Here is a 15286-nt window from a genome sequence, read left to right on the forward strand (position 1 = left end):
AAAAAAAAAAAAAAAAAATCTAATTATGTCTGCATTGGTGTAGTTAATATAACTGAGCTTTGATTCCTTTGAAAATAAATAGATGGGTGGCAAAACATGTTTTACTTAAAATCAGTCTTTTAAGGCTGAGAGAGAAACGTGAAGTTAATTCAATTAGTTTATCTTTCTTTAAAATTTTATATCCCTCCCCCCCTTTGTTTTTTTCCAGAACCTTAATAAGCAAGCGTTTGATCTTGCAAAAGTCCTGCTGAAAAGGACTGTCCAGACCATTGAACCGTGCATTGCCAATGTATGTACATCAGTTCATCATTACTGCAACTAATGATTGTGCTTGTTGATGTTTTGATTTATTGGAGCTTTGTGTATTTTAAAATGATGTTTATAAAAATCACATTTGGAAATGCAACTAGAGGAATACTATTTTCTAGATAGGACTCATTAGCTTGCTTGTTTCTTTTTTTTCCTTTTTTTTTTTTTTAATAGGAAGATGTCCCATATAAATGAAGAGGAAGTAGATTTTTTTTCCATCTGATTCTTAAGCATATAAATCTAGACTGTGACAACAGATGACCTGTCTTGCAGTATTTGGCACTAAAGAATCCTGTTGCAACAAAAGGAATTGTTAATGCAATTGTGTAGCAACCAGGCTTCCTCATTTCATGCCTAGATGTAGGATGAAGCACTTCAAACTAACAGCTCATTCATAGATTTTGTCTGTTCTTTAGTCAGAAAGACTAAAAGACTTGAGTTCTTTACAGGACCTCTTTCTACTCTTTTTCCTTTTGATGAACATCAGTAATATGTTCTATGGTATTCTTAAAAGTCAGAATAGGTTAAAAAGGGAATTAAGTAAATTCATGAAAGATTAAGTATGTAAAAGCTGAAGACATCTTGCCAACAAGTACCACTTTCCAGTCCCCCTGTTTCTTTACGTTTGTGTAATTGCTCATATCTGGGGACAGGATAGTAGCTAGAGCGACTATTGAGTTAATATTCTTTAACTCGTTCTTGCTTAAGTGTGCAATGGCTTTGTAGCATTTGCATTCCTCAAACAGTACTATCATCAAGCCGTACTACCTAATAGGAAGCATATCAAGCACATTAAAACATAGCAAATGCATGAGAAATCATTCATATTTTGGGCTACCTTTTTTTGTTTGGTTGGTTTTTGTTTTGTTTGTCTGTTTTTTGTTACTGTCGAACACCAGAAGACCTATCGTAGTCATCTGGCATTCTTTAAAATGGTCCCTTCTAACCCAATTTTTTCTATGATTCTTTGAAGGATGTTTCATCTTTAATTTGTTTGAGCCAGAACTCTAAGGGTTAAAATCTTTGATGTAATAAAAAATGTGCATTGGGTACCTTCCAATAGAACTAAAGTATAAATGACATTTACATTCAAATATATTTTTAAATACTGCTTATGCCAATGAAGGAAAAGGGAAGCAGGAAAGAAGGGAACATCAGACTCTTTAGCAGGGACTGTGGTGATATAAGACAAGGGGAAATGGTTTCAAACTTGAATAGGATAGATTTAGGTTCGATATAAGGAGAAAAGTCTTTTTACAGTGAGTGTGGTGAGGTACTGGCACGTGTTGCCCAGAGAGGTGGTGGAAGCCCCATCCCTGGAAGGATTCAAGGGGCTCAGAGATGGGGCTCTGAGCAACCTGGTTGAGCTGTAGGTGTCCCTGTTCATTGCAGGGGATTGGACTGGGTGGCCTTTAAAGATCCCTTCCGAATCTAAAGTATTCTATGATTCCATGATTCTGTGAAATCTGCTAAATAATAATGCTTTCATTCTAGTTTTTTAACCAGGTTCTGGTACTGGGAAAGTCTTCAGTAAGTGACTTATCAGAACATGTATTTGACTTGATACAAGAGCTTTTTGCCATAGATCCTCACTTATTGCTGTCTGTCATGCCCCAGCTTGAATTCAAACTGAAGGTAGGTTGCAATGTAGCTTGGGACAAATAATAAAATTTAAATGGATATTGAAGTGTGAGGTGCTGTAGATGAATAAGCATTCATCAGCGTGATAAAAATTCTAGTTGTCATTTTTGTTTAATATTACATTTGTTGTAAAAATAAAGGCACCAAAGCATTAAATACAGCTGTGTACTTTCTGTGCTTGCAAATGCATACTGTGTGTGCACAATATTAACATCATAGCAGTCATAAATTCATATGATCTAGTGTGAAAGCTGCATGTACTTAATCTGTGGATTTCACTTGAAGTTTGTGAAGTAATTGGGGTGTGACTGGCTTAACTCGTGGAATGCAAGGCTGCCAGCTTCCATATTGATTTGCAGTATTTCATTTTGTGAAATAATGTTTTAATAATAGAGGAATTGTTTTCAAATATTTTTTCATGTTCTTAATAATCAGCCGTAATTCAGTTGACTGATTATGAATCTTTGGAGATAGCTAATTTATCCTTTTGTTTTGGCTTTAAATTAGAAAGGTGTGTCTGGTAAGACTGTAAGCAGACGGGAAAGAATTGTGAAGAATTCTGTGTGTATGTTTGCATACATAGGGTATAGGGACAGTAAAACATAAGGAATAGGTAACCAATGAAATTACATCATTTTATTTTAATATCTTTTATTTGTGCACATCTGTTTTGAAAATCTTATTTGCTATTTATTTTTCACATGCATAGAAATCTTAAGTATGTTTTAAAACAAAAATGAGACTATTTGCTGTTGAAAAGTTAGAAATATGTTTTATTCAAACTGGGTTATAGATTTACTTATTTGTTTATTTATTTATTTTATTCCTGAAAGGCATTTTCCAAGCATAGTCTTCTAATCAGTGACTAACATTTTAAACTTTTGGGCTTTTATACAGGTTTTGTGTGTGTGTGTGTGTGTGTGTGTGTGTGAGAGAGAGTATTTAATTATATTTATTTAATAATCTAATTTAATTAGATTTCAGTTTATTAAAAATTTACAGTCTAAATTATAAAAACAGAAGGAAATGGAAGCCATAAACTATTCTTAAGATATCACAGGTAATGAATTGCAGTTTCTTTTTCATTTTTTGATTTTCAGAGCAATGATGGAGAGGAACGTTTGGCTGTTGTTCGACTTTTGGCTAAACTCTTTGGCTCTAAAGATTCTGATCTGGCCACACAAAATCGTCCTCTTTGGCAGTGCTTTCTTGGGCGGTAGGAGAAGTAGTGGTAGAACTCTGAATTTTCATTCTTGTTGTGCAGAATTTTCCTGATAGTGTTGCGATTTTGTGTTGTCAGAGAATGTAACTTTTTTTTTGTATTTGAACAAGTTCTTTCCTTAAGTCTTTAAACCAGGGAGTTGCATAGGGCTGCATATTGGAATAAAAAGTCTGAATGATTACTGCCATATTCCTATGAGGATATGGATTAGATAAATAGCTACATTAGATACATGGCATAAATTACACAGTATGAAATTCCAGACAGTACTATCGTGTTTACTGTTCAGCTGTATCTGCAACTGTATGTTTTATTTGACTTCTATCTTCTGAATGAGGTCATTTACTTTAAAGTAAATACAGAAATTCAGCATTAAAAAAGCAAATGTTTTTAAATGATACATGTTATATGGACATATACATAGGTTCTTTATAATTTCATATATTTATATGGTATGTATATATAAAAATATTTACTATATAGTGATTATTTATAGTGAACATGTGATGGGGAGAACTTTGTCACTGTATGAAAACAAATGTGCCAACATTTCATCTGCAATATAGTGTATTTATGCTTTAATTTTAGTTCTAACTTTATTTCATAAATAGTAACAAACTTATCTGAGGTACATTATGAAAACTAAATGATCATTCTGGTCTTTTTCAACCCAGGCCATTCTATGATTTTATGTTTTCGTGATAATGGAAATAAATTCAGAATGTTTGTAATGTATTATTTTGTCATCTAAAAGCATTCTAATAATTAATGGGATGTACTACCAACACGTGTTACTTCATAGAGAATAATCTTGATTTGCAAGGCTAATTAAAAATTAACATTCATAGTCTTCTATCTCTCTAGGTTCAATGATATCCATGTCCCTGTGAGATTAGAGAGTGTGAAATTCGCCAGTCATTGTTTAATGAACCATCCAGACTTAGCAAAAGACCTCACTGGTGAGATGCTACTACTGGTATTCAGAATGATTTAAGAAATGAGCGAGATAGAATGTAATCACTTCTGTACATGGCAGTAAAGTCCTAAAATGTATCAAGTCCAATGCTTGATGCTGAATGGAGGAGCTTACTAATGTATAATTGCTTTCCAGCGAAGACAAGCATATGAGGAAAAAAGCATGCGTGGAATACATGACATTGTGTGGCCTTTGTTACAATGAATCCTCAAGAAGCTACCCATTGCAGTTTTGAAGTATTTTCAGATTCTGTAGCAAGTTTTGCCACATGAATGCAAATATTTCATGACATGCAGAATTATTTTCAAAAACAGTTGATGTGTTCCTCTATGCTCTCCTCCATTAAGTTTAGAAAAAGTTTGTTCCTTCAATTCTTCATCATTCTAACAATGAACAGAATTTCAGATGTTCTTTTTTGATACAATTAAGTTTTAGCAATAGCTGCCAATTATTTATAAATTATTATCTTCTTACCTCTCTGGAAATAAATATTTTTTCTTTTCTTCCCCTTACTCAGTTTCAGTATATTGTAAGCAGCTTTTTTTTTTTTTTCTCCCAGAATTGCCTGTTGCAAATAAGATTATTGTTGTCATATGATTAAATATGTGAATTCAATTTGTAAGTATTAGTAAGTTGCAGTATATGTGCAAAAAGCCAAACTTTTCCTTGTTTCTGATTGTCACAGAGTATTTGAAGGTTAGGTCACATGACCCAGAGGAAGCAATTCGACATGATGTTATTGTTACAATTATCACTGCGGGCAAGAGAGATCTTTCCTTAGTCAATGACCAGCTGCTTGGCTTCGTAAGGGAAAGAACACTAGACAAACGAGTAAGTGCTGATACTTTATTTTCAAGAATATCTCTGCCTTTAATGTCATTGATAAAAGTCAAAACAAACAAACCAACCCCGCAGAAATAGAGAATCTTAAAGTTAGCCATTAACTAGAATACTCTGGGGAAAATAATTTTCATCTTAACAAAGATAGCTATATTATGGAAACACCAATCACCAATCACACGCTGTCAAGCAAATACAGTCATTTGTTAATGAGGAATACTGTAAGAGCATAGGAATAGCAACATAAATTTAGGCCAAAGGTTTCTACAGCCTAGTACAATTCTCACAGCAGTCAGTTCTGGCTTACATCAGTTTGTCTTTTAAGGATTTCTTCAGTCTACTTGATCATGTTCATTCTAGCTTTCAATGGAATTTTCTCCCTTGAATTTAGAAATTTCTTTCTTTCACCTCTTTGTACTTGTTGGCTGTCCCTGGCACCTCTTCATGTTTAATGTATGTGTGGGGGAAGAAGTAGTTCTTGAATTGTAGTTCTTGCATTATATGAAATAATAATAATAAAAAAAAAGACTGTCCCACTTACAATTAACAAGTATGTATACCTTATATTCTCCACTCCTCTGCTTTCCAAGATAAAGACTCACCTGACTGACTTCCACACAGGTCATTTCATACCTCTGATCATTCTTGTCTGGTTGTTCTGCAGTCCTGGTGGAACCAAGGTAACCAGACTCAGCCTGGTATTCAAAATACATACATACATATTAAGTACATTCTTAGTGACACAATTTTTTTTGTTACTCTGTAACATTTGTCTTTTGTGCTACCTCTGAATACTGAGCTCTCAACTTTGGAGAACTTCCATATTGACTTCAATATCTTGCATCATTCCAGTGCTGTTCATGCAGTTAGTGCAGGTGGTGGGGAAACCTGATCTTAATCTGAGTTTATTTTGTTTTACGTTGCGATGGTTCAGTAGCGTAACATTTGTCTACAGTTATTTATCATAGCATTAGATTTTGCAACCTCAGTCATCCTATATCAACATATTTTATGCTCAACGTTCAGTTAGTTTTCTAATTCTTTTTACTAAGTGAAACAAATTCCCTCTTGATTCCATCCGTAGATTCCCTTCATTGTGGAATACCAGCCATTTGTTTCTACCTTTTGACTCCTGTGCTTTAGTTAGTAATTTCTGGGGGTCTCAGTGAGTTTTACTGCCATCCTTGTGGGTCTGATATAATTACGTTTTTGTTAGATATAACTTCCCTTTATGTAAATCATAATGATTAATTCTCCTAATTTCTTTTTTTTTTTTTCTTCCTGTGGTCTGCACTTTATTGCTCTTATTGTTTTGTCTCAGTCTGTTTTCCCATTCAAAATCACATTTTCTAATGCGTGGCACTCTTTCTCTTGGAATCCTTTTGGAAAAAGTCATTTCACATTTGCCATTTTCCTGGACAATTGTTCAGTCTGTTCATTGACAGATTGCAGTAATGGAATAGTTAGTATTTGATACATCATTTCTAAATTCCTGTAGATATCATGGTTAGGATACCATCTGGTCTTAATGATTTTGTTACTGCTTCTTAGTTAATCTGTTTTAAAACATCTTCTGATTATACTTAAATTAAGAATCCTTCTCAGACTATTGTCTTGGAATAAAATTGGATTTCAACCCTACAAAGGAGTCTTGAATGCTGCCTGTTTCTGGAGTCTTTGGTGAACGTGTTTTAATTTACATGCTTGCAATACCAGTTCAGAAACTTTGCAATGGTTTATCAAGGTTTTACATTCAATTTTATCACAGTTTATATGTTTTTGTGTTTTCACTGTTTTGGATGTGGCTCAGTAGTGTTTTGGAGGGTGATATTTTGATAATGCTGTGTAGCAATGCCAGTATTTTTTTTGTTCCTGTTTGGTAGGCAGTGTTATTTCTATAAAGCACACCATTCTAGATAACCACTTTAATTCTTTTATAATGACTTTCTCCTTTTTACATTAACATATTTAGATGAGAATGTTACTGTAATGGGTTTGGGTTTGGAGAAAAGGGATTTGTCATGTTTATACCTAATAAATCTGATTTTGAATATATTATATTGGCTATTATAAAGCAACTCTTTGTCCTTGTAGTATGACCTTGCTCAATGTTCAGCCATGATTAAGACCACGTCCTTTTTTTTTTTTTCCCTCTCACCTATTAGACAATTATCCCCCTCCCCCACCCCTCCAAAGTTATTTATGAGATCTAAAATGTTTAGGCTAACTCCCGCTTCTCACTGGCACTTCCAACAAGTCAGAGTGAGATCGTTTCCTTAGCATGAACAGACTCTTAGCACGAAGGGGCTTTCTTTAATACTTTCTGAATTAATTAGTTCTAACTCCTCATTTTCTATATGTACTAAAAACCGCTGTGGCTTTTGTCAGCTAATTTTTTTTTATTATTATTGTTATTATTCTTAATTCTGTGGTAGAAATTAACTATTCCAACAGGAAAGGGATTATTGTGATCAGTTTTGTAACTCAGACCTGCAGTCTTTGGTGAAGGAGTTTTACTAGTTAACAAAGATTTTCTACGTAGACTATTAAGTGGGAAATACGAGTCTCTGCCTCAATTAATCCTTCATCTGTTGTGAAATGGTTTCTTCTGGTTTCTTCGGCAAGTCGGTGTAAGAGGGTCTGTAGATCCTGTCAAAGTGTTTATTAATGGGAACATTTCCTGTTTACATGAATGGATAAAGTAGCAATCACCGAAAACTGGAAGCTGCAGATAGCTCTTCCTTTCTTTTTTTTCTTTAATATTCTCTTACAGTGATTACTTCAAAGCTTTGGCAAAATGAGGCTTTCTCACTGTTGTGGAAACTGGTCTCAGAGTTGAAGCCCTAGCTTGCTCAGCTAGGCTTAAGGTGTAGATTCCTAGATAAGTTCGCCAATTTAATGCTGATGGAAAAAAGCTGCCACCTCTGCTTGGTGCCCAACTCTGAATACATAAATATTCCAAACCCTGGCTTAAGAAAGCACTCATTCAGACATGCCTGTTAAGCTCTACTTAAGTTTTAATACCACCAAACTCCTAGTTTTTCTTTGCTCAGCACATGGGAGCAACAGATTACTATGCAAGGTATTATCTGTAAAGAGTAAAGACAAGAAACGAATAGATATTACGAAGTTTAATTTAGAAACTCTTAATTTTTCAGTGTTTGCAGAGCCTAAATGTAGGAGAGCAGAATGTGCCCGTTTTGTTTTTTTGTGCTTCTACATATTTACTGTATTTTGTATGCTCGATACCTATTTACCAAAGCTACTTACCCATCTCCTTCTCTTCCTTCTCAAGTGGCGAGTGAGAAAAGAAGCTATGATGGGTCTTGCTCAGCTATACAAGAAATACTGTCTTCATGCCGAGGCTGGAAAAGATGCTGCAGAGAAAGTGAGCTGGATAAAGGATAAACTTTTGCACATATATTATCAAAATAGCATTGATGACAAGTGAGTCAACCTAAGCCTTCCTAATTTTAATTGTACAGTGATAAGAGATGCTCTGAAAATGAAAATATGTGCTTATCATGAAAAAGCTGTTACATCGCATTCTGTACACGTGTTTTATGTATATTAAATCAATAAGTAGTAAAGATGTATTAAGAACTCCAGGATGGTTGCCTTATCTGTTCTTGTATTTATTCTTTGTACTGATAGAACTATGTCTTCTATGATGGTAAATTGTCATTAACTAACCTCTGCATGGAAAACAGCCATCAGATTTTGCGTTTATTATGCACTGCTGTGTTTGTCTTTTACTTCCCAGAGGTTAGCATGTTAAAATCAACGATCTGTGAGTACTGTACATGTATGTACCACAGTGACATCTTCTTTTGTTAGACTCCATAGAAATTGACCCTTTAGTTAGAACAGAAACTGAAGAAATGTCAGGGAGTGCTTTCACCATTGTCTAATTTTTTCTGTTTTGTCACTCAGTCCCTTTAGAAATATTGTTTTTGGCTTGGGAGAGAGAATTTTGGCTCAGATTTTGGAAGATAGTTTTCAGCTCTTACTTCTTTGTCCTTTCACAAGAAAAGTCAAACTATGCAATCGCACAATGATGGAAATTGAGCTTAGATTTCTAACATAGCAGAGCTGTAATCCAGCCATATCTTTATAGTGTTTTTTAGCATCTTGCATATACAGTCTACTATTTCAGTATGTTGCATAATCTTAGTAACTAGCCCAAATGGGTGACAGCATCCTTCAATTGCCACCTATTATAGTTAATTCTGTATCACAGAGCACTGCTGCAGTTGTGAAGGATCTTGCTTTTGTTTGTCTTGCTGGTCATAATTGTTTCTGTTACATATTTTATTAATTGCTTTCTTTAAAAAAAAAAAAATTGTACACTGGAAGTCTGCTGAGGTAGAATTATCAAATAGCGGAATCAACTAGGAAATCTCTATGTAGTTTATAGAAAGCTAATTTTGTATTTGTGTGTATGTCAAATATGTTGGAGAGATTTGTATTTTTTTCTAGTGTGTTCATAGCTCATTCAGCATGCAGGGAATGAATCAAAGTTCTATGGTGAATGTGTCAGATTTTTTTCAGTATTCCAGCTTATTGGAAATGCAGAATACTGTGAAGGAAGCAAGTCAAGGAATTTCAAAGGATAACATCATCAAAGCTCTGTTTCTTTTTTGAATGTGATTGTTTTCTAGAAGTCTTGTTAAGCCATATAAGGCAGTCTTTTGAGTGCAGTGACTGCATGCTGTTTGCTTTTTGGGTGTCCACACACTGAATGACTGGCAGCTTGATTCTCAGTATTGTTCTAGTTTGGCTGATACCCTGAATTTTAATCAAAATTTTGCTAGTTTTTAAGGTTGGACAATGAAATTCTTGCTCTGTCTCATTAGTTGATGTACTTAGAGTGGAAGATAGGACAAGTGGCACTAGTTTTAAGCTAAAAGAGAAAAGGGTTCAATTAGATGTTAGGAAGAAATTTGATACTCAGAGCATGATGGGGCACTTGTACAGGCTGACTAGAGAAGCTGTGAATACCCCATGCTGGAGTGCTCAAGACCAGGTTGAATGGGGCCCTGGACAGCCTTATCCGGTGGCTGGTAATCCTGCCCATGGCAGAGCATTGGAACTGGGTGGTCTTTTAAGGTACCTTCAAACCCAAGCCGTTCTGTGGTTCTAGGAAGTGAATGTATTTCGATGTTGTTATTGATAGAGTTCTAATGATAGTACTTTAAGTACTAGAAGAGCTGTAAAAGTGCTATGATTTTAAAGACTCAACCATTCCAGGCCTTTAAACACACAAGTATAAGTCAAAATTGGCAACTTTTGGCCTGAGTTCTTTCCATAGGGAAGGAGGATAAAATATAATGGTGAACAGCTTTCTGAGCCTTGAAGTGTTTTCCTTTGTGCATGTGGAATGACACTAGGTCTTTCAAAAGAAAATAAGTAGTGCAGTATCACGTAGTATTCAGGCATGAGGTGGAACAGAAGAAATTTTTTCTAGACATCTTTAATGTTAACATCTTCTAATGTTTTTGATCTAATATAAGTATTGGTATGCTGTGCTCAAGTCTGAGAACTTGCAGCTGTAAAGGTAGTTAATCACCTGTATGTGCTGAGATTCTTAGAACAGATACATAGGGAATGGTGCAAGATAACCACTTCGTAAACACTGTCCTGTTGCCAGCTCTTAATATGCCAGTCAATGACTTTTCTCACAGGAGACAAGTCAGTGTTCCATAGATACTACCTATTTGTAAATCTTTACCTTAGCTGACATTGACCAAGGAAGGCATAATACAGCCTCACGATTTGTACTGACAGCTGTTTTGGAAAATGCATCTGTAGAGACATGGGCTACAGCACTATTCAAAAATTAGTAAAGCAGGTAGCTCTGATGCCTTCAATCACCTGTTATATTAAAAAGAAATGGATTCTCCTGAGATCTAAAAACCCTGTTTTCCAAGTCATCAGTAGTGAAAATGTACACCTGAAGGGAAAAAGCCAAGTTCTCTTTAATGTTAATGGAATGCCTTGTGATAACTGTATTCATATTCATAGTCATACTTTTATTCCTCTGCCTTGACTTCATGTCCCTTTGAATTTTCTTTGTGTTGAAATAACTTACGTTTGACCTGTTTTGCTTTCTGTGTTCTTTGTATAAGGCACTCCTTGAGTACTTGCCAGGAATCATAGCAAACAAAGTCTGTAAATTCAAAATGTCTGTCTGTTAATATGGTATTGTGTGACTGGACACTGCACAGCTCTCATTGCTAAGGATTAGATTAATATCTGATTGTTCTTTCATTTTGGGCAGTGTTACTAGATGGACTATACAGTCATATAGTAGCTTGAGTTTTGTATTTTATTGAAAACCCTTGGTATGTCTGCTTCTGTTGTTGTTAGGACTTTGTTGTTGCTTTAAGAGAGATAACTGGATAAAGTTCTTGTTGGTTTGGTTTGCACTCACTTGGGTTTCCCTCTGCTCCTTTTCCTCTATACATTTTGCTGTTCTTTTTCTCTACCTTTTTCAATGCTGACTTTACTTTCTGTGTTATAAATAACAGTTTCAAATATTTTACGTTTGTGAAATGCTACTATTTTATTTTACCCTTTCCCTCTAGGATGCTTCGGCTCTTTACTTTTACTTCAGTTAAATTTTTATATCCTCTCTTCTTTATCTGGGCTTTTTACTGTCTGTATCTCTTTCATTTACGCATAAGAATGAACAGAGGTTCTTCAAACCTGGAGAAAAAGGAGAATTTGGATGCTGACAAAAAGTTTCATCCTCTTAAAGGTGAAATTTAATGGAAAGGCTCTCAAGAAGCAGTTCTTGGTAATCTTTCTATCAGCAGTGGAAGTTATCTTTACAGATGAAAAGAGGCCACTTTTCTTCTGTGGGGGAAAAATCTAGTTTCTTTTCTGTTTGTTTTTTGTTTTGTTTTGTTTGTTTTTTTTTTTCCTCTTTCTTTCAGCTTATCTAAAAGATACTACTAGTTTTGGAAATGTGCAGATTTTCTCTCTTCTTTTCCTGCAGATTACTAGTAGAGAAAATCTTTGCTCAGTATCTTGTTCCACACAATTTGGAAACAGAAGAGCGAATGAAGTGCTTGTACTATTTGTATGCCAGCTTGGATCCAAATGCTGTCAAGTGAGTATAATTCCAATTCAGCTAATACTTACTGTTTTTCATTTTTTTTCTAACATCACCTGCTTATATTATCAAGACTTAAATAACATTACAAGTAGCTGATGCTTAACATTATTTGTGATTTTAATTTCAAAATGTTTCCTGTAGCTCCAATAATTTTACATACGAACTGAATGAGGCCTTTAGACAAGAAGGCACCTTGATATTTGAGAGGATTTGTTTTAGGTCTTCATCCTGTGAGAACAATGCATTCTCATTGTGTTGTCCTACATATATGAAATTGATAGAAGTAGATGAATAAAAATGAAAAATGATCTATTTTGTTTAGAATTGTTATTATTAATACTTTGTGGATTTGATTCACTCAGTCAGATGGTGTACTTAGTAAACAAGATTATTTATTTAACACTACATCCAGCATGTTATTGTGACAAATAAATCATGTTTTTCTTTCTGATTTTGCACTTTTTCAGAGCACTGAATGAGATGTGGAAGTGCCAGAACATGCTGAGGAGTCACGTACGGGAGTTACTAGACTTGCATAAGCAGCCCACAGTACGGTTTTGAAAAAAATAATGCTTTATCAAATTGACTTGTTAGACTAATTTGCTTTTTTTTTAATGCTATCTTATTTGTTCCGCTGATTTTTGATTTCAACATGTAGACAAAGTTCTGTTGACATTAAGTTGCTTTTAGTAACGCTTGCCATGTGTATGGCCTCCTTTAGTTTCTTCAGCAGAAATTAAGGCGGTTTTTCAAGTTTTTGTTCACTTTTGATAGAATTCCTGATTCTCACTTTACAAACTACTTTGACATTTTCCATTGAGTGGAATATTTTGTAAATGTTTAAGTATACTTTTAAAAGTAAATCTTCAAACTAGCAGAGACTTTAAATGCAAGTGCATGGTTATTTTGGGGTTTTAGTATGGGAGGATACCTTTAGTGTTTTGGGTTTAATGTTGAGGGCTTTTCTTTGTTTATTAGAACTGGTTGTTGGGCTTTTTAGGTCTTTTTCCAATAGAACATGCTGCTGCAATATACCTGACGGATGATCTTAAAGGTATATTTTCATGAGGGAGCAGTGCTGATGTTTTTTTTGTTTGTTTCTGTTTGCTGTTGTCCTCAGTCAGAAGCAAACAGTGCTGCCATGTTTGGGAAGCTGATGACCATAGCAAGTAAGTGTTAATAAGTTCTTTAAACTGCTGTTACAGTGTTCTTGGAAATTAATTTTTTATGAATGTTCTCATTCTCAAGTAGCAAATTTATCTTATATTAAACTGTGTTTAATTACATAGAAAACCTTCCAGATCCTGGGAAAGCACAAGATTTTGTGAAGAAATTCAATCAGGTTCTAGGCGATGATGAAAAGCTTCGGTCCCAGCTTGAGCTGTTAATTAGCCCTACGTGTTCATGTAAACAGGCAGATGTCTGTGTGGTAAGGAGATGGAAAAGCAAACTTTTTTAAATATTTGTGCTTAAAACAGTTACTAAGACTTAATAGTCTATTTTGATACCTTAATATGATTTCTATATGTTTCTCATTGTTATAAAATACCTTTTTAGTTAACCTGTAGAGATGACTGATAATAAAATATTTGGCAATCATCCTAAAAAAAAGCAAACAAATACTGGCTTTATTTCTTCCTGAGGTTATAAGGATCAAACATTAAGTTTAAAAGACTAATTTCATTTTTTTGCTTCATTTCAAGAATCTTTTTTATGTAAACTGTTTTAAACTGTCTCCCAACACTGATAAAATTTACATAAGTATGAGCACAACAACTATTGCACCATCTGCATATTATTCGTTCATTTTTCTTTGTACAAAATTATTTTGAGGTCAATCTTTTTCTCTCTCTCATTTATTTAATATCACTGCTGAGAATACACACATTAATATTAAATCAGGCTTTTCCAGTGATTTACAGTGCCAACAGTTGCAGCAATTTGGTTGACAAAAATCTCAGTACCGAGCATCAGCAAACACAGGCTTCTTGGTTTTTGCCTAATGGCTCTGTAATTGTCCAGGGAAGAGAACAGAATGGCATAGAGAATTATGTTCTAAACCACTAACATATGGAATACATCTCTTTCTAAAATAGCTGATTTTGCAATTTGGGAATGCAGTGATGCAGTTTCAAAGGGAAGACTTATTTTCTCTCCTGAAGATTGCTTACTGAAATGGTTAGGGCAATTTCCTGGTCTGCATAGATCTACAGCTTCTGAACTTGAAGTAGAAGGAAGGTTGAGAAATTATTTATTTGAGACATTTTAAACTTGTGTTCAAAATAAAAATATTTTTGTATCCACCACCTTCTGTAGAGTTTGCAGCAGAATTTAATGTTCTTGACACTTGCTGCATTCAGAGGGGAAAAGCAGGTTTTTGATTCAAAGACATTCCCAGGCAAGAACATGGAGTCTGAACATCTGTTGTAACTGAAGTGGCATAGTGCTTCTCCATATCTGCAGCACTGTAGCTTCTCTTGCATTTTGTGGAAATTATGGAATCTGAAACATGCAGCAAGGTTATATACAGATCTGTGAATTACTCTTGTCTGCATAGATACTTAAACTCTGTCTGTGTTGCACTTAGCACTCTCTTGGTTCTGTTTTGAATCTGGTCTCCACTTCCTTAAGAAACACTTAAGAAAGAAGAAGGTGTTTACATGCATCTTGAGTATTAATGCTGTTGCAAAGCATGCCTTCTTTCACTGTAATGTGATAAAGATCCAGGGATAACAACAGTCCTCCTTAAAATACATTTCATTGACTATTTACACAATAGTCTGTATTTCTGTAGTTTAAAGAACTAATTCTATTTAACTTATTCAGTGTGCTTAGGAAATAATTAAGATGAGAATAATTATTGTTGGTAATGTAACATTCTTGTAGAGAGAAATAGCCCGGAAACTTGCAAATCCTAAGCAGCCAACAAATCCCTTTCTGGAAATGGTCAAATTTCTTTTGGAAAGAATTGCTCCTGTACATATTGACTCAGAAGCCATTAGGTAAGTTTGGAAGATCATAGGAGCTCATGAATGGTTATAAAGTTGATTTAAGTTTAAAAAAAAAAAAAAAAGATTTTCTTGGGAGTAGATTAGACAGGTTAGTCTGCCTAACTGTAGATAGACATTTAAAAATACATATTTTACAATAATATCTTGCATTTCTAGCAGTGCGGGGT

The 15286-nt window shown here is 34.5% G+C and overlaps 1 protein-coding gene across 1 annotated transcript in view; it reads left to right on the forward strand.

Moving 5' to 3' along the window:
• Nucleotides 1–15286, forward strand: part of PDS5A (PDS5 cohesin associated factor A) — a 71400-nt gene that overhangs the window by 34416 nt on the left and 21698 nt on the right. Inside the window, exons 6-16 of the mRNA XM_010710273.2 lie at nt 209–289; nt 1804–1944; nt 3051–3166; nt 4037–4131; nt 4834–4979; nt 8284–8435; nt 11989–12102; nt 12576–12657; nt 13229–13277; nt 13398–13537; nt 14995–15110. Of these exons, the coding sequence (XP_010708575.2) occupies nt 209–289; nt 1804–1944; nt 3051–3166; nt 4037–4131; nt 4834–4979; nt 8284–8435; nt 11989–12102; nt 12576–12657; nt 13229–13277; nt 13398–13537; nt 14995–15110 (1232 nt within the window). The remainder of the gene's footprint in view (nt 1–208; nt 290–1803; nt 1945–3050; nt 3167–4036; nt 4132–4833; nt 4980–8283; nt 8436–11988; nt 12103–12575; nt 12658–13228; nt 13278–13397; nt 13538–14994; nt 15111–15286) is intronic.

Source organism: Meleagris gallopavo, chromosome 4 (assembly GCF_000146605.3).
Source record: "Meleagris gallopavo isolate NT-WF06-2002-E0010 breed Aviagen turkey brand Nicholas breeding stock chromosome 4, Turkey_5.1, whole genome shotgun sequence".
Lineage (NCBI taxonomy): Eukaryota > Metazoa > Chordata > Aves > Galliformes > Phasianidae > Meleagris > Meleagris gallopavo.